The 24,991-nt window shown below is 37.6% G+C and overlaps 1 protein-coding gene across 5 annotated transcripts in view; it reads right to left on the minus strand.

Annotated features, from left to right (window-relative positions):
• PPP2R3A (protein phosphatase 2 regulatory subunit B''alpha) overlaps positions 1–24,991 on the minus strand; it is a 221,742-nt gene that overhangs the window by 69,845 nt on the left and 126,906 nt on the right. For all 5 annotated transcript variants that reach the window (XM_004278937.4, XM_033404081.2, XM_033404082.2 and 2 more), the window contains 3 exons: positions 20,199–20,273; positions 12,294–12,380; positions 8,263–8,419 (listed from right to left, as the gene is read on the minus strand). In XM_004278937.4, the coding sequence (XP_004278985.1) occupies positions 8,263–8,419; positions 12,294–12,380; positions 20,199–20,273 (319 nt within the window). The remainder of the gene's footprint in view (positions 1–8,262; positions 8,420–12,293; positions 12,381–20,198; positions 20,274–24,991) is intronic.

Raw genomic sequence — 24,991 nt, forward strand, 5'->3', positions numbered from 1 at the left:
GTACTGGGATTGCTGGGTCATATGGTAGTTCTATTTGTAGTTTTTTAAGGAACCTCCATACTGTTCTCCATAGTGGCTGTACCAATTCACATTCCCAGCAGCAGTGCAAGAGTGTTCCCTTTTCTCCACACCGTCTCCAGCATTTATTGTTTCTAGATTTTTTGATGATGGCCATTCTGACTGGTGTGAGATAATATCTCACTGTAGTTTTGATTTGCATTTCTCTAATGATTAATGATGTTGAGCATTCTTCCATGTGTTTGTTGGCAGTCTGTATATCTTCTTTGGACAAATGTCTATTTAGGTCTTCTGCCCATTTTTGGATTGGGTTGTTTGTTTTTTTGTTATTGAGCTGCATGAGCTGGCTGTAAATTTTGGAGATTAATCCTTTGTCAACTGCTTCATTTGCAAATATTTTCTCCCATTCTGAGGGTTGTCTTTTGGTCTTGTTTATGGTTTCCTTTTCTGTGCAAAAGCTTTGAAGCTTCATTAGGTCCCATTTGTTTATTTTTGTTTTTATTCCTATTTCTCTAGGAGGTGGTCAAAAAGGATCTTGCTGTGATTTATGTCATAGAGTGTTCTGCCTATATTTTCCTCTAAGAGTTTGATAGTTTCTGGCGTTACATTTAGGTCTTTAATCCATTTTGAGCTTATTTTTGTATATGGTGTTAGGGAGTGATCTGATATCATACTTTTACATGTACCTGTCCAATTTTCCCAGCACCACTTACTGAAGAGGCTGTCCTTTCTCCACTGTACATTCCTGCCTCCTTTATCAAAGATAAGGTGACCATATGTGCGTGGGTTTATCTCTGGACTTTCTATCCTGTTCCATTGATCTGTATTTCTGTTTTTGTGCCAGTGCCATACTGTTTTGATTACTGTAGCTTTGTAGTATAGTCTGAAGTCAGGGAGCCTGATTCCTCCAGCTCTGTTATTCGTTCTCAAGATTGCTTTGGTTATTTGGGGTCTTTTGTGTTTCCATACAAATTGTGAAATTTTTTGTTCTAGTTCTGTGAAAAATGCCAGTGGGAGTTTGATAGGGATTGCATTGAATCTGTAGATTGCTTTGGGTAGCAGAGTCATTTTCACAATGTTGATTCTTCCAATCCAAGAACATGGTATATCTCTCCATCTATTTGTACCATCCTTAATTTCTTTCATCAGTGTCTTATAATTTTCTGCATACAGGTCTTTTGTCTCCTTAAGTAGGTTTATTCCTAGATATTTTATTCTTTTTGTTGCAATGGTAAATGGGAGTGTTTTCTTGATTACACTTTCAGATTTTTCATCATTAGTGTATAGGAATGCAAGAGATTTCTGTGCATTAATTTTGTATCCTGCTACTCTACCGAATTCATTGATTAGCTCTAGTAGTTTCCTGGTAGCATCTTTAGGATTCTCTATGTACAGTATCATGTCATCTGCAAACAGTGACAGCTTTACTTCTTCTTTTCCGATTTGGATTCTCTTATTTCCTTTTCTTCTCTAATTGCTGTGGCTAAAACTTCCAAAACTGTGTTGAATAAAAGTGGTGAGAGTGGGCAACCTTGTCTTGTTCCTGATCTTAGTGGAAATGCTTTCAGGTTTTCAGCACTGAGGACGATGTTGGCTGTGGGTTTCTCATATATGGCCTTTATTATGTTGAAGAAAGTTCCCTCTATGCCTACTTTCTGCAGGGTTTTTATCATAAATGGGTGTTGAATTTTGTCAAAAGCTTTCTCTGCATCTATTGAGATGACCATATGGTTTTTCTCCTTCAATTTGTTAATATGGTGTATCACACTGATTGATTTGCGTGTATTTAAGAATCCTTGCATGCCTGGAATAAACCCCACTTGATCATGGTGTATGATGCTTTTAATGTGCTGTTGGATTCTGTTTGCTAGTATTTTGTTGAGGATTTTTGCATCTATGTTCATCAGTGATATTGGCCTGTAGTTTTCTTTCTTTGTGACATCCTTGTCTGGTTTTGGTATCAGGGTGATGATGGTCTCGTAGAATGAGTTTGGAAGTGTTCCTCCCTCTGCTAGATTTTGGAAGAGTTTGAGAAGGATAGGTGTTAGCTCTTCTCTAAATGTTTGATAGAATTCACCTGTGAAGCCATCTGGTCCTGGGCTTTTGTTTGTTGGAAGATTTTTAATCACAGTTTCCATTTCAGTGCTTGTGATTGGCCTGTTCTAATTTTCTATTTCTTCCTGATTCAGTCTTGGCAGGTTGTGCATTTCTAAGAATTTGTCCATTTCTTCCAGGTTGTCCATTTTATTGGCATAGAGTTGCTTGTAGTAATCTCTCATGATCTTTTGTATTTCTGCAGTGTCAGTTGTTACTTCTCCTTTTCCAATTCTAATTCTATTGATTTGAGTCTTCTCCCTTTTCTTCTTGATGAGTCTGGCTAATGGTTTATCAATTTTGTTTATCTTCTCAAAGAACCACTTTTAGTTTTATTGATCTTTGCTATAGTTTCCTTCATTTCTTTTTCATTTATTTCTCATCTGATCTTTATGATTTTTTTCCTTCTGCTAACTTTGGGGTTTTTTGTTCTTCTTTCTCTAATTGCTTTAGGTGCAAGGTTAGGTTGTTTATTCGAGATGTTTCCTGTTTCTTAAGGTAGGATTGTATTGCTATATACTTCCCTCTTAGAACTGCTTTTGCTGCATCCCATAGGTTTTGGGTCATCGTGTCTCCATTGTCATTTGTTTCTAGGTGGTTTTTGATTTCCTCTTTGATTTCTTCAGTGATCACTTCGTTATTAAGTAGTGTATTGTTTAGCCTCCAAGTGTTTGTATTTTTTACAGATCTTTTCCTGTAATTGATATCTAGTCTCATAGCGTTGTGGTCAGAAAAGATACTTGATACAATTTCAATTTTCTTATATTTACCAAGGCTTGATTTGTGACCCAAGATATGATCTATCCTGGAGAATGTTCCATGAGCACTTGAGAAAAATGTGTATTCTGTTGTTTTTGGATGGAATGTCATATAAATATCAATTAAGTCCATCTTTTTTACTGTATCAGTTAAAGCGTGTGTTTCCTTATGTATTTTCATTTTGGATGATCTGTCCATTGGTGAAAGTGGGATGTTAAAGTCCCCTACTATGAATGTGTTACTGTTGATTTCCCCTTTTATGGCTGTTAGTATTTGCCTTATGTATTGAGTTGCTCCTATGTTAGGTGCATAAATATTTACAATTGTTTTATCTTCTTCTTGGATTGATCCCTTGATAATTATGTAGTGTCCTTCTTTGTCTCTTCTAATTGTCTTTATTTTAAAGTCTCTTTTGTCTGATATGAGAATTGGTACTCCAGGTTTCTTTTGGTTTCTATTTGCATGGAATATCTTTTTCCATCTCCTCACTTTGTCTGTATGTGTCTCTAGGTCTGAAGTGGGTCTCTTGTAGACAGCATATATATGGGTCTTGTTTTTGTATCCATTCAGCCAGTCTGTGTCTTTCGGTGGGAGCATTTAATACATTTACATTTAAGGTAATTATCAACATGTATGTTCCTATTCCCATTTTTAAAATTGTTTTGAGTTTGTCATTACAGGTCTTTTCCTTCTCTTGTGTTTCTTGCCTAGAGAAGATCCTTTAGCATTTGTTGTAAAGCTGGTTTGGTGTTGCTGAACTCTCTCAGCTTTTGCTTTTCTGTAAAGGTTTTAATTTCTCCATCAAATGTGAATGAGATCCTTGCTGGGTAGAGTAATCTTGGTTGTAGGTTTTTCTCCTTCATCACTTTAAATATGCCCTGCCACTCCCTTCTGGCTTGCAGAGTTTCTGCTGAAAGATCAGCTGTTAACCTTATGGGGATTCCCTTGTGTGTTATTTGTTATTTTTCCCTTGCTGCTTTTAATATGTTTTCATTGTATTCAATTTTTGACAGTTTGATCAATATGTGTCTTGGTGTGTTTCTCCTTGCATTTATCCTGTATGGGACACTCTGTGCTTCCTGGACTTGATTAACTATTTCCTTTCCCATAGTAGGGAAGTTTTCAACTATAATCTCTTCAAATATTTTCTCAGTCCCTTTCTTTTTCTCTTCTTCTTCTGGAACCCCTATAATTCAAATGTTGGTGTGTTTAATGTTGTCCCAGAGGTCTCTGAGACTGTCCTCAGTTCTTTTCATTCTTTTTTCTTTATTCTGCTCTGCAGTAGTTATTTCCACTAGTTTATCTTCCAGGTCACTTATCTGTTCTTCTGCCTCAGTTATTCTGCTATTGATCCCATCTAGAGTATTTTTAATTTCATTTATTGTGCTGTTCATCATTGCTTGTTTCATCTTCAGTTCTTCTAGGTCCTTGTTAAATGTTTCTTGCATTTTCTCTATTCTATTTCCAAGATTTTGGATCATCTTTACTATCATTATTCTGAATTCTTTTTCAGGTAGACTGCCTATTTCCTCTTCATTTGTTAGGTCTGGTGGGTTTTTATCTTCCTCCTTCATCTGCTGTGTGTTTTTCTGTCTTCTCATTTTGCTTATCTTACTGTGTTTGGGGTCTCCTTTTTGCAGGCTGCAGGTTCGTAGTTCCCGTTCTGTTTGGTGTGTGTCCCCAGTGGCTAAAGTTGGTTCAGTGGGTTGTGTAGGCTTCCTGGTGGAGGGGACTAGTGCCTGTGTTCTGGTGAATGAGGCTGGATCTTGTCTTTCTGGTGGGCAGGTCCACGTCTGGTGATGTGTTTTGGGGTGTCTGTGGACTTATTATGATTTTAGGCAGCCTCTCTGCTAATGGTTGGGGTTGTGTTCCTGTCTTGCTAGTTGTTTGGCATAGGGTTTCCAGCACTGTAGCTTGATGGTCGTTGAGTGTAGCTGGGTGTTGGTGTTGAGATGGAGATCTCTGGGAGATTTTCGCCATTTGATATTACATGGAGCTGGGAGGTCTCTTGTGGACCAGTGTCCTGAAGTTGGCTCTCCCACCTCAGAGGCACAGCCGTGACTCCTGGCTGCAGCACCAAGAGCCTTTCATCCACATGGCTCAGAATAAAAGGGAGAAAAAGTAGAAAGAAAGAAAGAGCATAAAAGAAAATAAAATAAAGTAAGGTAAAATAAAATATAGTTATTAAAATAAAAAAACAATTAAGAAAAAAAATTTTTTAAATAGTAAAAAAAAAAAATGGACCTAAGACAAATGGTGAAAGCAAAGCTATACAGACAAAATCTCACACAGAAGCATACACATACACACTCAAAAAAAGAGGAAAAGGGGAAAAAATAATAAATCTTGCTCTCAAAGTCCACCTCCTCAATTTGGGATGAATCATTGTCTACTCAGGTATTCCACAGATGCAGGGTACATCAAGTTGATTGTGTAGATTTAATCCGCTGCTCCTGAGGCTGCTGGGAGAGATTTCCCTTTCTCTTCTTTGTTCACACAGCTCCCGGGGTTCAGCTTTGGATTTGGCCCTGCCTTGGCGTGTAGGTTGCCAGAGTGTGTCTGTTCTTCGCTGAGACAGGACGGGGTTAAAGGAGTTGCTGATTCGGGGGCTCTGGCTCACTCAGGCCGGGGGGAGGGTGGGGTGTGGATGCTGGGCGAGCCTGCGGTGTCAGAGGCTGGCAGGACATTGCACCAAACTGAGGCGCGCCGTGCGTTCTCCTGGGGAAGTTGTCCCTGGATCCCGGGACCCTGGCAGTGGCGGGCTGCACAGGCTCCCCAGAAGGAGGTGTGGAGAGTGACCTGTGTTCGCACACAGGCTTCTTGGTAGCGGCAGCAGCAGCCTTAGCGTCTCATGCCCATCTCTGGGGTCTGCGCTTTTAGCCGCAGCTTGTGCCCGTCACTGGAGCTCCTTTAAGCAGCGCTCTTAATCCCCTCTCCTCGCGCACCAGGAAACAAAGAGGCAAGAAAAAGTCTCTTGCCTCTTCGACAGGTCCAGACTTTTTCCTGGACTCCCTCCCAGCTAGCCGTGGTGCACTAACCCCTTCATGCTGTGTTCACACCGCCAGTCCTCTCCAATCAGGGTCATATTTTGAAAGGAATCTTTTTTTCCTGAGCAGTAGGTCTCGACAGTGGGCTTAAAATATTTAGAAAACCATGTTGTAATCAGATGTGCTGTCATCCACGGTTTGTTGTTCCATTTGTAAAGCACAGGCAGAAGAGATTTAGCATAATTCTTAAGGGCTGTTGGGTTTTTGGAATGGTAAGTGAGCGCTGGCTTCAACTTAGTCACCACCTGCATTGCATTAGCCCCTAACGAGAGAGTCAGCCTGTCCTTTGATGCTTTGAAGCCAGGCACTGACTTCTCCTCTCTAGCTATGAAAGTCCTAGATGGCTTTTGCTTCCAATAGAAACCTGTTTCATCTACATTGAAAATCTGATGTTTAGTGTAGCCACCTTCATTATCTTAGCTAGATCTTCTGGGTAACTTGCTGCTTCACCGTGTACTTTCATATTATAGAGATGGCTTCTTTCCTTAAACCTCATGAACCAACCTCTGCTAGTTTCAAACTTTTCTCCTGAAGCTCCCTTACCTCTCTCAGCCTTCACAGAATTGAAGAGAGTTAGGGCCTTGCTCTGGATTAGGCTCTGGCTTAAGAGAATGTTGTAGCTGGTGTGTTTTTCTATCCAGACTACTAAAACTTTCTACGTATCAGCAAACAAGGCTGTTTCACTTTTTTTTTTCTTAACCACATCATGCAGCTTGTGGGATCTTAGTTCCCCAACCAGGGATTGAACCTGGGCAGTGAAAGCACCAAATCCTAACCACTAGACAGCCAGGGAATTCCCAGTTTCACTTTCTTATTCATGTGTTCACTGGAATAGCACTTTTAATTTCCTTTGAGAGCTTTTCCTTCACATTCATTCACTACTTGGCTAACTGTTGGCACAAGAGGCCTAGCTTTCAGCCTGTCCTTGCTTTCAACGTGCCTTCCCCTCTAAGCTTCCTAGCTTTTGATTTAAAGTGAGAGATGTGCCACTCTCCCTTTTACTTGGACACTTAGAGGCCACTGTAGGGCTATTAATTTGCCTAATTTCAATATTGTTGTGTCTCAGGGAATATGGAGGCCCGACACAAACAACAGTTATCAATTAAGCTTGCTGTCATACAGGTGTGGTTCATGGTCCCCCAAAACTATTACAATAGTTACATCAAAGATCACTGATCACAGATCACCATAAAAAATATAACAATAATGAAAACGTTTTGAAATATTGTGAGAATTACCAAAATGTGACACAGAGACATGAAGTGAACAAATACTGCTGGAAAAATGGCACCGATAGACTTGCTCAATGCGGGGCTGCCCCAAACATTCAATTTGTAAAAAATGCTCTATCTGCAAAATTCAATAAAGCAAAGTGTAATAAAACGAGGTACATCTGTCCTTGAAGGAAGAATACAATACTAAAATGCTTGTTTATCAAATAAGTACAATTTAGTATTTCCTCTTGATGCCTGGTTGGCACCTGAGTTTTGTGAGCTAGAACTCTGTTTCTTAAAATGGAAAGTTCTATGAAAACTGACATATAGAATGAACCTTTTCTTAAGATGTATACTACTAGTCACAGATATACCAAATATCAGAAGCAAAATTCAAAGTATTTATTTAAGATTTGTACTTTGCTACATCTAAAAGGCTAAGGGCTTATTAAAAAAATCCACAGTATCTGAGAAGACATTTAAGAACAGAACAGGGACAATCTTATGAGAGAAGAATGAATCAATGTATCTTGGTGCTTGGTTAAGAATATTAAATCAGCAGGAAACAGGTTCTAAGTTTACTACTGATCAAAATGAAGTAAGAAGGGTAATATCATGTAATATGTAATTTTTTGTTTTCTGACAAAAGAAAGCACACAAAATTCACCTGCAGAGAAAATACCTTTTCTAGAACTAAATGCCAGAAAAGGTTTTTTGAATCCTTTAAAACACTGGCAAGTTAGAAACATCATTTTCATCCTTGGTGGTTTATAAATACTGTAAAATGAGAATTTATAAAGGTGTATATACATTCTCTTTCAAATAAACTTTACATAGATGTGGTTCTTATTCAGTTCATCATCAGAAAATAAGCATCACTATAAAGACTCACCCATTCATCAAAACTAAGACTCTAATTTCTTACTTACCTCCAAACCCCTTCTCCTAAATCTGGTTTCTAAATAAAAAATTAGTACCTTCACTCACTTCTACTTAAAAATTCTTGGCCCTTTCAAGAGGACTTGATTAGATACAGGATTTAAGAAATGGGAATTCCCCATAATGAATGAGCACAATTTAACTCTTGCCTTCTTCAAAATAGTAAAGTCAACATCCATAGAAACACTCACCCTGGTCATTGTATCGAGACAGATCGGCCTGGCTGATGTAGAGGTCATGATCACTATCTAGTTCCCAGAATTTACAATAAATAACATAGAAGTGTTCATAGGAGAAATAATCTGTGATTTGGTTTATATCTTCCTCTTCTTCCAAAAGTGCTAGAGTCTGAAATGGTATGAATAGAAGGATTAATTTATTTTAAAAATATGAAGACCCAGCTTTGGCCATTATATAGATCCCAGTTAAGTTTTACTCTAAACTGAATTAAAAATTTTGGTTTTGGTACCAAACCAGGAAATTTAGTAGGCAACCTCATCCTACCTTTTAATCAATTGATCAACCTATAAGCATTTACGTGCTCTGTAATATTCTTAGCAAAGACTTAGATGCTACGGAGGATTTAAAAGCAGGGAAAGGGAAGAGCTATCACCAAGGGGACTGCAGCCTATCAGAGGTCCCCAGACTAGCAAGCACAGAACAATCAGACAACAGACTTTTAATTACATGGCCATAAACTCACATTACTTTTAACTTTTCAAAGTTAAAAGACTGATCTTCTATCTATTCTATTATGAAGAGTGGGCATCCACATGCAGGGTTTGGTTTTGTAATGGCATCAAGTTTACCATAAAGGTGACTTATTTATACCACTGTGATAGTGTGGGGTAGCCTGGCATAGAAGGCATGGAGGGTAGAGCTGCAGGGCCCTGAGCTGGAAATAAGCCTCGGTCTCCCCTGACTCACTGTGTGCCCCTAGGGAAAACACCAGAAACAGTGATTTTTGAGCCCAGAATTCTTATAATAAGCCAAATTATCATGTAAGTGGGCAGATAAATGAAGATGTTTTTAGGAAGAGTCAGAAAAAAGATAAACCATAAGGAAACTTAGGAAATAGAAAAAACAAAGTGAGATGACAGAAATAAGACAAGATATATCAACAGTCACAACAAAGGTAAATGAGTTAAATCTCCCTATTAAAAGATTTTCAGATTGAGAATAAAACCCAAACCCCAAAAGCAGATCTAGGTATATGCTGTCCATTAAGAGAGAAGTCTGAAGTAAAATTTAAAAGCAAGGTTAAAACATGTACTAGCTAAATCTTAAAAAGAAAATAAAATGGAATTTTGGATTTCCAGTATTTACATTTTAGAAAATAATTTTTATCAAAGTAATACTCTTGTATTATGAAATAGTCATCTTTCTTATAATGTTTTTCACCTTGAATTCCAAATTATGGTAAAAGCCACTCAATGAAAGATTTTGCAGCCAGTAAAAATTACAAAGTCTATATAGAAACAAAGGAAAATCATGACATGGTAAGTGCAAAATACAGGATATAAGATTGTACACATTAAGAACTATATTATATTCTAAAATCCAAATATGCATATGAATGAGACTTAGACGAACACATACAAGAATATTAGTTTTATTAGGGTGGTAAAATATGCTTTTTCTTCTGTTTTCCAAACTTGCTTGTAATGTTTTTTTTTATAAGATGCTCTTTAATGTGTATAAATGTACACACAGAATATGTACAATAAAACAAATATCTTGAGAAGCAGGGAGCTCTCATTTTCATCTACTGGACTGTCATAAAATGAAAAAAATGAATAACTTCTGCTGTTGGTGAGTATGTACATTTAAGTATGAACTAGTGCAGGCATTTAGTAGGGTAACTTGGCAGGATCTATCAAATTAAAAATGCACATGCCGGGCTTCCCGGGTGGTGCAGTGGTTGAGACTCCGCCTGCCGATGCAGGGGACATGGGTTCGTGCCCCGGTCCGGGAAGATCCCACATGCCGTGGAGCGGCTGAGCCCGTGAGCCATGGCCACTGAGCCTGCACGTCCGGAGCCTGTGCTCCGCAATGGGAGAGGCCACAACAGTGAGAGGCCCACGTACTGCAAAAAAAAAAAAAAAAGCACATGCCATTTGATCCAGGATTTTCCCTCCAGTACTCTATTTTAGAGAAATTCTTACTCATATACACACAAGAGGAAAGTATAAGGATGTTCACTGCATTATTGTAATAGGGAGATAATGAAAGCGAATTGAACATCTTCAGTAGAGAAGTATGTAATTACAGTACAGCCATGCCAGATTACACAATAGTTAAAGGAATGAGATAGATTTATATGAATGGAAATGAAAAAACATCAAGACATACTGTTAAGTTAAAAAAAGTTAACAGAATAATAAGTATGGTCTCACATATTAAAAATAATTAAAAAAAGCAGCCACACAGAACAAAACTATATACTCCACACATACAATATATACTCCACACACACACACACACATATACAGAGGAATAAAACCACAGATAACATGGGTTCCCTCTGGTAAAGGGAGTGAAATGGCAGGGTGAAGAGATAGTGACCTCTGCTTATTATTCTATATATGTTTATGTTATTTGAATATTTTATGAGCATACCTTCATGTACTAAGAGGAAGACTAAGGAGAGGGGTAGGGAAGAAAATAGAGGGAAGCAGAACACTTGAGTTCTATTTCCAGTTCAACCACTTATTTTGCTGTGTGATCTTATCCAAGTCATTCAACCATATGAATTTTACCATCAGTAAAAAAAATATGGATTATAATAATGATCTAGAAATACAAAACTCTAATGTGCTTCAGGAATGTGAGGGATTATTATCATTTTTAAAAAATTAATTTATTTTTGGCTGCATTGGGTCTTTGTTGCTGCACGTGGGCTTTCTCTAGTTGTGGGTAGTGGGGGCTACTCTTTGTTGCAGTGTGTGAGCTTCTCTTGCTGTGGAGCACAGGCTTTAGGCATGCGGGCTTCAGTAGTTGTGGCTCATGGGACTCTAGAGAGCAGGCTCAGTAGTTGTGGCGCACAGGCTTAGTTGCTCTGCGGCATGTGGGATTCTCCCGGACCAGGGCTCAAACCCGTGTCCCCTGCATTGGCAGGCAGATTCTTAACCACTGTGTCACCAGGGAAGCCCCTATCATTCTTAAGGTGTAAGGAAGGCCTTTTTAATGGAATTCTTGCCATCTCAACCCATACCACATTACCTCTTGAGAGCCCAGGCAGACACCAGGTGTTCAGTAAATATTAATAATGACCGTGATGATGACTTTTCATTTATTAGAATAAAAAGTGTTTGCATATTTATTATGGTTTGCTAATTTTGCCAAGTCTTCATTACTTTGTCTGTCCCAGATGAAGATGGGAAAAACAGAGTGTAAATAAGGTTGTATTATTTGCTTAAGCTTCATTTAGTATGATTTACTTAAAGTAAAATATTTCATTTCCTTTCAAGTGTGACCAATTCTACTTTCTTTAGGTTAATAGAAGATCTTGAACAATCAGGCATGAAGATTGCCTCGGTTAAAGGCTCCCACTAGTGGTCAGTACTTTCTCATTTGGTAAAATAAATAAAATAATTGAATGAAATGCATTCTTTCTTAAAAGGAATTTTTAGTATTTTTCTCTAGCAGGAGATGGATAAAGAGTCACTGCTAAAAGGAACAAGTTGAAATTCCTCCATTTCTTTTGCAAGGCCCTTCCCAACCTGGCCCTGTCTCACCCCTCAGGCCTCATCACTGGTCACTCTCCTTGGAGCCTGTGGCCACTTAAGACTGTTCTGCAGTTCCTGAACGGGCCACTTTCATGCTTCTGGGCCTTTGTTTATGCTGCTTCCTCTATCTGGAATCCCCTTTTCTTTTGATTTCTTTATCTTGGTAAACTCCTGATATCTCTAAGGTCAAGATCACATGCCAGTCCTACTGTGAAGCCTTCACTGCATGTTTATGATATATTTCTGTGGAATTTTTCAAGTCAGGTGTGGCTGTCTGTGCCCTTTTCTCTTTTGCTCCACAGTGCATGCCCTGATGCAAAAATTTCTTGTTATTCATCTTTGTTCCCCCAACACCTTCCAGGTATCTGATAACTGCTTAATGACTGAAAGTAGTGACAGGGCTTTGCACATAATAAGCACTCAAATATTTGTTAAATGAAGTAAGATTATTATTTAAATTGCTCCTTATGTATGAATTTCAATGAGAGGCATACTTGCAAAAAGTTGCTTTTTCTTATCTCTGTTGCAGTAATTTTTCCACTCCAAGATCTGTTGACTGTGTAGAATATTCTCTGAATAACCTGGTTCCAAAAGGAAAACAAAACCAAATAAAAACATTAAAGATATCTATTACTTTATCAAAGGCCATCTTATGAACATTCTTTGAACCAAGCTAAGTTTTGGCCTTTTGATTATATCAAGTGTAATTTCTAGTAAAAATTAATACTATATTAAAAAAGTCTACATCCATATAGTTTGCATCTGCCCTTATAATTCTGAGAATAAAAAAATTCTTTGCTCACAAGTCGGCATTTCCCAGGTGCCTACATGTCACTTTCATTTTTACCTCTCATATAGGGATTCAAGTAGTGCTTATTAGGCTAGATGTTTCTGGAAGGCATATGAGGTGGGAAATCTGCACTGGGGTGGCTTAACAATTACTGGGTCAGAAGAATGGCTGCCAACATGGTATGATTCAAGAGGGCATATTCTGGTTATTATAGCCTTATCCATTGGAGTTTTGAAGACTTCTGAACTCTCTCTGGAAACTCAGATACATCTGGGATAGTTTATATCCCGAGTCCTTATTTAGGCATGAACAGTTTTGTTACTAACTAGTGTTTTAATAAGTTTAACAAAGGTGAAACTCTGGAGAAGACCCTGGACAAGATGGGAGAGAAGGAGGATGGGTAGCAAAGGTGTCTGAAATTGAGGATGTATGTGCTGTTGTGTAGGGGAGGACTGGAGAAGGAAGACAGGCTGCAATCCTGGAGGTAGGAGGCCACAGTGCATTCTTAACAGTTTTACCTGGGGTTATTTCCACCCATTTAATTTGCACTTGACCTATTAGGGTTTTTTTCTTTTTTTTCTTTTCTTCTTCGAAAGGAAGCAAGGGTGAGAAGAGCAGTTAAGCAGCTTTTTTAGTACTTCGGCTTTAGTTTTGATTATCTAATGATATGGAAATCCTGTAACCTTGGTGGTTTTTAATCATAGAAGAGGTTAGATCCCCTTTTTAGGCTATTTTAGTGCAAGAAGAACAAAAAAGAGAAGACATTTGGACATCTATCCTAAGAGTAGGCCTAATGAGGAACCAAACCACTATTCTGTTTCTGGATTCCTTATCAAAGAGAGTGATTCCCAAAAATAACAGGAAAAAAGTAGCCTCAGGATGAAGGTCCAGACTTGTGCTGCCCGGCACGCCTCACCCCATCTCGCTACCAGTGCTAACTCCCCCCGACCCTTCAGCATCTAGCTCAGTTACCAACTCCATAGGAAGCCCCAGCACAGGCACTTGGGTCGAGCTGTCTTCTGTGCTCCTGATGTCACCTGAGTCTCCTTCGGTCATCCTGTGGTTATATTCTCAACACAGGTACACCTGCTTGTCATCACCTCCAAATTCTAAGGAACCTGATCTCTTTTCACTTGCATCCCAGTGCCTGATATGTTGCTCTGCCTATATCATCAGGTGGTCAATAACTGCATGATAATTTAAAAAACTGAGGTATAATTAACATACATTATATTAGTTTTAGGTGTACAACATAATGATTTGATATTTGTATATATTGTGAAATAATCGCCACAATAAGTCTAGTGAACATCCGTTTCCACAGTTACAGAATTTTTCTTTCTTGTGATGAGAACTTTTAAGATTTACTTTCTTGGTAACTTTCAAATATTCAGTACAGTATTATGAACTATAGTCACCATGCTGTAAATTACATCCCCATGACTAATTTATTTTACAACTGGAAGTTTATACCTTTTGATTCCCTTCTCCCCACCTCCTGCCTCTGGCAGCTCCCAATCTGTTCTCTGTGTTTGTGAGCGTTCTTTTTTTTTTTTTTTAAGATTTATATCATACAGTATTTGTCTTTCTCTGACTTATTTCACTTAGCATAATGCCCTCAAGGTCCATCCATGGTGTTGCAAATGGCAGGATTTCACTCTTTTTTTATGGCTGAGCAATATTCCATTGTATTCCACATCTTCTTTATCCATTCATCTGTGGATGAACACTTAGGTTGTTTCCATTTATTGGCTATTATAAATAATGACACAGTAACACAGGGGTGCATGTATCTTTTCAAGTTACTGTTTCCATTTCCTTTGTATAAATACCCAGAAGCAGAATTGCTGGATCATACAGTAATTCTATTTTAGTTTTTTTGAGGAACCTCCATTGGCTGCACCAATTTACATTCCCACCAAGACTGCACATGAGTTCCCTTTTTTTCCACATCCTTGTTATTTCTTGTCTTTTTGATGATAGCCATTCTAACAAGTGTGAGGTGATATCTCACTTTAGTTTTGATTTGAATTTCCCTGATTAGTAATGTTGAACATCTTTTCATGTACCTGTTGGCCATCTGTATATCTTCTTTGGAAAATTGCTTGATAAATTAATGAGATTGGAAAGCTGTGTGACAAAGACTTTCATGTTATATTTGTGATAGAGACATATGGGTTGGATTCATAGCTAATTGAATAACTCTATCCAGAGTTTTGAACAGCAGATGGATACTAACCTAGGAAAGTTCTCTAATTAATATTTTACATAAAATCAGTACTGTTGTCTATGATTTATAGATAGATTGCATATAAGATGTACAGAAAATATAAAACAGGGAACTGTATACAAAATTATTGTGAAAGATACTACTAATGTAGTTGTGTTTACTCTTGAGGAAAAAATAAGACTACAGTATGGATGTGACCATGATCTGAATGGTTATCAGGTGGAATAAGAAGTTGATTTGTTTTGTACTGCATCAGAGGGTAGAAATAGAACTGGAACTACTAGAATTACTGGATAGAAATGCCCTTACTGGTTAGAAATGCTTCAATGTAAACAAGAGTTTCCTAACATTAGCCTTATGAAGCAATGGGTTGTATGAAGTAGTGAGGTTTCTTCTCACCATAATTATTTAGGCAGAAGCTCACAGGATTCCGTGTTAGGTGGGAGCTGGGACTAGCTGGTGTCTACAACTTCTCTACTGGCCCCAGTCACTCAGACTCTGAGTGAGGTGCTTCAGGGCAGAGAATGTGTTTTATTCAACACTGTATTTTTAGCACTAGCTTCACAAAAGTTCCTATAAAAAAGATGGAGGATTTTAGGCCAGAAATTATATATATGAAAATAAAAATTAAGAATATCTCTTATCATAGTTCCATGTCTTCGCTCTCAAGTTAAAGTCAATTTCAATACATATTATTACACCAAACTTTTCTTTGTTGCACATTATTAGATTTTTGTCCTTATTTCTTGATTTTGAACGTAAATTTATATTAAAGTCTAAGTTTCCTGTCTGTCTAAATTTTGTATATATATACCCCTCAAATATTTTATATTACTTATGGAGGTACTATATAACACTTAAAATTATAAAACTTTAATCTGTATTTATTTTTATTTTATTCTTTTCTTCATCTTTTGTTCTTTTGACAGAATTTTTAAAATTCATAAACATTTTGAATGTTAAGTAATTTCCTATTTTTAGCCTCTGCTAACCTATTTGTCTCATACTGTAATAAAATGTACCTGTATTCCATTTTTCCATAGCCTAAATCTCCTTATTCAGTGGCCCCTTACATCAGCACATTTATTGGTTTCCACACAACTGATTCAGCATTTTAGCTTATCGAGGTAGGGGCACCATCTAGTGGTGAGAGCATGTAACTGCTGGTTCTACATTAATTACAGTTGTTTTTTTCCCCCCTAACTTTTTTGGTCTACCAGTTTTAGGTTTTTAAAAAGAAATTAATCAAAAATTTAAAAATATCAAAAAAAATGTAAAAATTAATAATACTAAGAATAACTGTTTACTATCAGTGAGAGAAATGAAATTTGATAATTTTTCACCAAGGAATCTCTAGTCAACTTGACAATTTGAATTGTAAGTCAGTCTCCTTTCTTTTTCTTTATATCTACTGAAGTGGAAACCTCTAATTCACAAGTAGAGGTCACCAGGAATAGAAGTATGTGTTTGGTGGTTCTGTCAGAGTTTTTGATAAGCAGATCAAATGCAGACACAGAAATTACAGAGAGATTGCTCTTTGTAGATGACTTTAATGCACATGAACAACTCAATGCTGGAAGCCTGGCTCTTCTATTAGGCGGTGTGTGTGTGTGTGTGGGTGTGGGTGTGGGTGTGGGTGTGTGTGTGTGAATGGGTTACTGATCCACTCTAGTTACTATGGCTCTGAAAAGTATTTCTTCATGGTCTTCTGCAGAACTTGGACTTAAACAAAATTATCTAATAAAAATGATTTCTTTCTCTGTCAAGAGGAAACGTTCTCAAGGGGAAAGAGTTAAGCTATTAGTGATGAGCAGTTTCCACCAGTTTAGCCATTTTAGGAAATATCACTACCTTGTCCTCAACAATGAAAATCCTGACATTTCAGCCTGGAGTGATAGATTCAGGCCAATCAAGACACTGAATACACCACTAAGACACCATCTGAGCAAGCCACAGAAATATCTTTACTGCCAGCACGAATATCACAAAAAAGTATTTTCAATATTATCACTAATTTTAAAACCTCACATGAGTACCTCTTTCCTCAAAAGTCAGCATATGCCAGTAAGGATAAGCAGAGCCTTATTCACTGGCAATTTCTTTGCATGGTATGCAAACCTGCAAACTCAAGGGCTACAATTTGCTGGTATTTCCAATTCTCATTTTCATTTGATATCAAGAGGCTTATTTCTCACTTGCCAACTCTTCTCTGGAAATAAAGGAGAACGTGGAGTGACTCTGGGTATAATCCCTTATTTAGGTAGTGATGTCCTTTTTCGCTATATGTAAATTTGGTGTTCTGCCTTTCCATTCTAAAACAGCTGACAAAATATTTAACTAAACAAACAAATAAAAAGTCTTTTCCTGTAGCATAGGTTTTCAGTGATAAATGGAAAATAAAAGTTGCCCAAATTTTCTTCATTGTATATGTGCCACACATAAGCTAATACTTGAGTCATACACTGTGTAAGCAGTTTCTTCCAACTGTAAAGTGAAATAACTGAATAACTCTACCATGCAAACAAAATATGTTAATTGTCCTATACTGTATGCCACTGAGAGTATATATTCAATAGGGTCATATGATAAATTAATTTTGCTTTTTTTGAGATATCTGTCATTAATTCTGAGGCTGATCTTTGTAAGTTTCTTGGAAATACTGTTATCTTTGCCATGAGCAGGGTAGAGAATGACACTTCTCTAATTTGGTTACTTCTATGCCACAAAATTAATTAATTTCATACTAGAAAGCTTATTTTGTATTTTTTTATAGAAAAATTCACTGTACTCTGAAATAACCTAAAACTTTCAATGACTTCATGTCATTATCTGACCAAATTTCATAATAGAAAAGGCACTGGGTAGAACAGATAACCAGTCCAATAAAATTGTTTCTAGGTATTCAGTATGATGCTTTTAATTTGCATCTTTCTGTTTTGGAGGGTAGTATGAGATTATCACAACAGTAGGTACACTTATCTCAGGACATACAGATTCACATTCTGTATTCTCAGTTAGATCTTATTTACTACTTACGTTATGATGTTTTGAGTTGCCCCATTATCATTATTTCACAAGTATTTTACACTTTAATGACTACTACTGAGCAATGGATTCATTTTTAAAAAAATTTTTATTGGAGTATAGTTGATTTACAAAGTTGTATTAGTTTCTGCTTACAACAAAGTGAATCAGCTATACTGGATTCATTTTTGTGAACTGGGGATAAAGCAGCAGAATACTAACAATAAAGCATAAATTTAAGAAATGTAAACAATAATATGCAAATGCCATGCAAATATGTCAGCAGCAATAATTAATTGGATCCTGTTAATTGACCTATGTAGTTCTTTTTGTTCAACGACTAACATACTAGCATTTCTCAGAAAATGTGAATTATATGCGAACAAAATGGTTTCATGGCTTTGCACTCTTCCTAAAACTTCCTGGGGGCCACTTGCTAGATGACTATAGACCATCATAGGTCCAGCGATCATACTTCAATAAATACCAAACTAGAAAGTGTATAGAAGGAAAATTTATCTCTTTTATAATTCTGTTCTTTAATATCTTTTCTAAGAACAAATTCCAATAAAAGGTTGCTCTGTAGACAGCATTCTCTGAATTGGTAGAAGGTTGGACTAGATTATCTTTAACATCTTTTCTAATTCTTGAGATTCTAATATACTATTAATACGTCCTTAGTTTATAGAACAGTCAGCAATCAGAACCCAATAATTCCTATTGGAATTGAAACCAGGGTTATGTATAGAATTCTTAAGCATGAATAACTTCACTTATTCACTCAATAAATACTTACTGTGTATCTATTATGTGCCAGGCACTATTCTAGGTATTGGAGATATAGCAACATCTAAATATAGACAAAGTCCCTCCTCTCATGGAGTTTATGTTATAGAGAAGGAGATGGACAATAAACAAAAAAATTACATATCAGTGATATAGGCGCTAAGAAGGAAAATAAAGCAGAACAAAGGAACAGAAGTGTAGAGGGAGGGGACAGGGAGAAGAAGGGTGAAGAAGGCAGAGGGTGATCAGGGAAGGTCTCACTAAGAAGGGAATGTCTGAGCACACATCTGGATGAAGTGAGGGAGTGAGTCATGTGGAAATCTGTAGGAAGAGCATTCCAGGCAGAGGAAAGAGTAAGAACAAAGCACCTGAGGCAGAAGCAGGTTTGGTCTATTCCAGGAACAGAGAGAAGGCAGGCTGTTGTTGCTGAAGCAGAGTGATGAGATGGGGAAACACTGGAGGGTCTGAGCAGAGAAATGACATGGTCTGACTTATATTTTCAAAGGATAACTCTGCTTTGTGGAGACTAGACTGTAGGGCAATGAGGGTGTAAGTAGGGAGACCAATTAGAAGGAATCCATGTGAAAAACAAGGATGAGTGGCTGGGCCAGGGTGATTGTAGTAGAGGTAGTTTAGTAGAGTGTTGTGGTTAACAGGCAAAAATAACTTCTGAGATAGTCTTGGATGACAGTGACACCTTATGGTTCAAATAAAGTCTTATAAAGTTTTATGACAGAAGAGAATCAATGTAAAAGCAAATAATGAAGTTCCTACAGTAGAAAAAGAATGGTGGTATTCTGTAACTCAACAGAAACCAACAAATTCATAGCCAACAAAAAATGCCCTAAGAATGAGAGGGCCTTCCTCAGAGGAGACTGTTCTATTTACCAGAGGCAGGGATCATCTCCCCCGGGTATGGCTGTGAATGTGAGGTGTGCCCTGAGGTTGGTTCAGCTGTGGAGTTCTTCCAAAGATAATCTGGAAGCTAGGGCAGAGAATGCCTGGTGTGGCTGCAGTGTGAGCTGTAGGCCTGTGTGCTCTCACTCATACTGCATGCCCTGCCTGTGACTGACCAAATGAGGCTGTGTATGAGAAACATGGAATGAGAACACCCCACAAAATAGGAGATTGTGATCATGTTATTTTAAATTCTTACATGATTTGTTTTCTGATTACATACAATCTATTTTTCATTATCATTTCAGTTCTAACTTTGAGGCACTATAGATACATCTTTTTTTGGAAAAGGATGTTGAAGATTCTTTTCAGTATTATTTGCAAATGCTAAAGATCAACTGGGTATCAATATTAATGATACAGAAAAAGGTATACCTCATAATACCAGACCGAATGAGCATATCACTTAAATTTTATATACAAGAGACCTCTTAAGCGCTGGACACATATAAGAAGGCAAATAGATAGAAATAATTAATTCAATTTTACTTCCTTCCACTTAAAATAATCATTATAGCCCATTTTGCATAAAGATCTGAAAGCCTGGATACTAGATAATGACAAAAAGGAGACTTATAGAGTTATATTAAGACAAAAAGGGACTCGGCCTACCGTGGTGATGTAGCGGGAGTGGAATTCTGGAGCATCTTTCAGGAACGTGAGGCCAGGATGTGTATCTACCACATCCTGAAAAAGAACAAAACCAAACTAAATTAACAAACATACCCCAAAAAACCCCAAGACACCTACAGAATTTTTTTCCCTCTTGTAGAATACTTGCCAGTTGAGCAAACTCGCTGTTTCAGAATATTGAACAATGTACTTAAAATTTAATTAGTACTTTATTAAATTCAAATATTTCACAAGCATACTTATGTGTGTTTTTTCACAGTATATGTCAATAAAAAGTTAAAATTTTAATTTAGCTATATTTGGTGATTTATGAATCAAATGTCTTACAGGTACATACTGTAATTCTAACATGTATTTCCGGGAAATTCATCCCACAGATCTTGGTAGGGATTGCTAAGTGAAATTTACACAGAAAGGATGATAGACACAAGCCCACTAGAACGATTCTTTCTCAAACTACAGACATGGGAAATTTGGGGGGAAAAAAATAGCCTTGTAGCCAAATAGCTTTAAATCTATGTTAAGTTCTATGAACCAGCTAATGTTCATCAAAATAACTGTGTTGACAAATTTGTTTTCCAATTTAGGATTTTATTTATTTTAAAATCTGATATTTTGTTCTCATGGAAGACTATTAGAATATTAAATCCTTGAAATACTGTTTTTATTTTCTAATTAGGTTTTAAAAGCACTTTGAATGAGCCTAGAGAACCTAATGGAGATAATTACTGTTAATTTAATAACCAGAGGCAACAGCAATGCTAACATAGATATAATCTATTAATTGGCTAGTCATGAATGGACAGACATCAGTTATATCTCTTTCCTTTGTTTCTTCAGAGCAGTTAGCTATTCATACCTACCAATACAGTCTAAAACCAATGGACCTTACTATTTCTTTAAATTTTATTTGGAAATAATTTTAGACTTACAGTAAATTGCAAAAATTTTATAGAGAGATTTCCTACATCTTTCTCCCAGCTTCCCATAATGGTAACAACTTACAAACCATAGTACAATTATCAAAACTAGGAAATGAACATTGATGTAATGCTAAACTACAGACCTTATTCAAAAATTTCCAGCTTTTCCCCTAATCTGTTTTTTCTGTTCCAGCATCCTAACTGCATTGGTTCTTGTGTCTCATTGGTCTCTTCCAATCTGTGGCAGTTCTTCAGTCTTTCCTTTTATTTCATGATTCTGACACTTTATGAGTTCTGGTTAGTTATTCTGTAGAATGTCTCTCAATGTGGCATTGTCTGGTATTTCCTCATCATTAAAGTTACACACTTTTAATGGGTATACCACAGAAGTGATGTTGTGTCCTTTTCAGTCTTACAAGGAGTATGTGATGCTGATATGTTTTACAACTTGTGTTAATTTTAGAACACACTTGGTTAAAGTGGTATCTGCTGGGTTGCCACCATAAATTTATTACCATTTAATAACTGATAAATATCATGGGGGAGATACTTTAAGACACTGCTAATATCCTGTTTCTCTGAAAACTTGTGCCCACAGATTTCAGCAGCCATTGACGGAAACTGACTGTGGCATTGATATACTGGTGTTTACCTTATTTATTTATTAAACATCTTTATTGGAGTATAATTGCTTTACAATGGTGTGTTAGTTTCTGCTTTATAACAAAGTGAACCAGCTATACATAAACATATATCCCCATATCTCTTCCCTCTTGCAGCTTCCTCCCACCCTCCCTATCCCACCCCTCTAGGTGGTCACAAAGCACCGAGCTGATCTCCCTGTGCTATGCGGCTGCTTCCCACTAGCTATCTACTTTACATTTGGTAGTATATATAAGTCCATGCCACTCTCTCACTTCGTCCCAGCTTACCCTTCCCCCTCCCCGTGTCCTCAAGTCCATCCTCTACATCTGCATCTTTATTCCTCTCCTGCCCCTAGGTTCTTCATAACCATTTTTTTAAGATTCCATATATATGTGTTAGCATATGGTATTTGTTTTTCTCTTTATGACTTACTTCAGCCTGTATGACAGACTCTAGGTCCATCCACCTCACTACAAATACCTCAGTGTCATTACTTTTTATGGCTGAGTAATATTCCATTGTATATATGTGTCACATCATCTTTATCCATTCAGCTGTTGATGGACACTTAGGTTGCTTCCATGTCCTGGCTATTGTAAACAGTGCTAAAATGAACATTGTGGTACATGACTCTTTTTGAATTATGGTTTTCTCAGGGTATATGCCCAGTAGTGGGATTGCTGGGTCGTATGGTAGCTCAATTTTTAGCTTTTCAAGGAACCTCCATATTGTTCTCCATAGTGGCTGTATCAATTTACATTCCCAACAACAGTGCAAGAGGGTTCCCTTTTTTCCACACCCTCTTCAGCATTTATTGTTTGTAGATTTTTTGATGAAGGCCATTCTGACTGGTGTGAGGCGATACCTCAGTGTAGGTTTTTTTTTTTTTTTTTTTTTGGCGGTACGCGGGCCTCTCACTGTTGTGGCCTCTCCGGTTGTGGAGCACAGGCTCTGGACGCACGGGCTCATCGGCCATGGCTCATGGGCCCAGCTGCTTCACGGCATGTGGGATCTTCCTGGACTGGGGCACGAACCCTTGTCCCCTGCATCGGCAGGCGGACTCCCCAGGTGGACTCCCAACCACTGCACCACCAGGGAAGCCCCTCAGTGTAGTTTTGATTTGCATTTCTCTAATGAGTGATGTTGAGCATTCTTTCATGTGTTTGTTGGCAAGCTGTATATCTTCTTTGGAGAAATGTCTATTTAGGTCTTCTGCCCATTTTTGGATTGGGTTGTTTGTTTTTTTGAAATTAAGCTGCATGAGCTGCTTGTAAATTTTAGAGATGAATCTTCTGTCAGTTTCTTCATTTGCAAATATTTTCTCCCACTCTGAGGGTTGTCTTTTCGTCTTGTTTATGGTATCCTTTGCTGTACAAAAGCTTTTAAGTTTCACTAGGTCCCATTTGTTTATTTTTGTTTTTATTTCCATTTCTCTAGGAGGTGGGTCAAAAAGGTACTTGCTCTGATTTATGTCATAGTGTTCCGCCTATGTTTTCCTCTAGGAGTTTTATAGTGTCTGGCCTTACATTTATGTCTTTTTTTTTTTTTGCGGTACACGGTCCTCTCACTGTTGTGGCCTCTCCCGTTGCGGAGCACAGGCTCCGGATGCACAGGCTCAGCGGCCATGGCTCACGGGCCCAGCCACTCCATGGCATGTGCGATCCTCCTGGACCGGGGCACGAACCTGTGTCCCCTGCATCGGCAGGCGGACTCTCAACCACTGCGCCACCAGGGAAGCCCCACATTTATGTCTTTAATCCATTTTGAGTTTATTTTTGTGTATGGTGTTAGGGAGTATTCTAATTTCATTCTTTTACATGTGGCTGTCCAGGACCACTTACTGAAGAAGCTATCTTATCTCCATTGTATATTCTGGCCTCCTGTATCAAAAATAAGGTGACAATATGTGTGTGGGTTTGTCTCTGGGCTTTCTATCCTGTTCCATTGATCTATATTTCTGTTTTTGTGCCAGTATCATACTGTCTTGATTACTATAGCTTTGTAGTATAGTCTGAAGTCAGGGAGCCTGATACCTCCAGCTCTGTTTTTCTTTGTAAGGATTGCTTTGGCTATTCGGGGTCTTTTGTGTTTCCATACAAATTGTAAAATTTTTTGTTCTAGTTCTGTGAAAAATACCATTGGTAGTTTGATAGGGATTGCACTGAATCTGTAGATTGCTTTGGGTAGTATAGTCATTTTCACAATGTTGATTCTTCCAGTCCAAGAACATGGTATACCTCTCCATCTGTTTCTATCATCTTTAATTTCTTTCATCAGTGTCTTATAGTTTTCTGCATATAGGTCTTTTGTCTCCTTAGGTTGGTTTATTCCTGGGTATTTTATTCTTTTCGTTGCAGTGGTAAATGGGAGTGTTTCCTTAATTTCTCTTTCAAATTTTTCATCATTAGTGTATAGGAATGCAAGAGATTTCTGTGCATTAATTTTGTATCCTGCTACTTTATCAAATTCATTGATTAGCTCTAGTAGTTTTCTGGTAGCATCCTCTATGTATAGTATCATGTCATCTGAAAACAGTGACAGCTTTACTTCTTCTTTTCCAATTTGGATTCCTTTTATTTCTTTTTCTTCTCTGATTGCTGTGGCTAAAACTTCCAAAACTATGTTGAATAACAGTGGTGAGAGTGGGCACCCTTGTCTTGTTCCTGATCTTAGAGGAAATGCTTTCAGTTTTTCACCATTAAGGACGATGCTGGCTGTGGGTTTGTCATATATGACCTTCAATATGTTGAGATAAGTTCCCTCTATGCCTACTTTCTGGAGGATTTTTATCATAAATCGGTGTTGAATTTTGTCAAAAGCTTTTTCTGACTTTATTGAGATGATCATATGGTTTTTGTTCTTCAATTTGTTAATATGCTGTGTCACATTGATTGATGTGCATATACTGAAGAATTCTTGCATTCCTGCGATAAACCCCACTTGATCATGGTGTATGATCCTTTTAATGTGCTGTTGGATTCTCTTTGCTAGTATTTTGTTGAGGATTTTTGCATCTGTGTTCATCAGTGATATTGGCCTGTAGTTTTCTTTCTTTGTGACATCTCTGTCTGGTTTTGGTATCAGGGCGATGGTGGCCTCATAGAATGAGTTGGGGAGTGTTCCTACCTCTGCTATATTTTGGAAGAGTTTGAGAAGAATAGGTGTTAGTTCATCTCTAAATGTCTGAAAGAATTCACCTGTGAA

The sequence above is a fragment of the Orcinus orca genome, chromosome 5, assembly GCF_937001465.1.
Source record: "Orcinus orca chromosome 5, mOrcOrc1.1, whole genome shotgun sequence".
Classification (NCBI taxonomy): Eukaryota; Metazoa; Chordata; class Mammalia; order Artiodactyla; family Delphinidae; genus Orcinus; species Orcinus orca.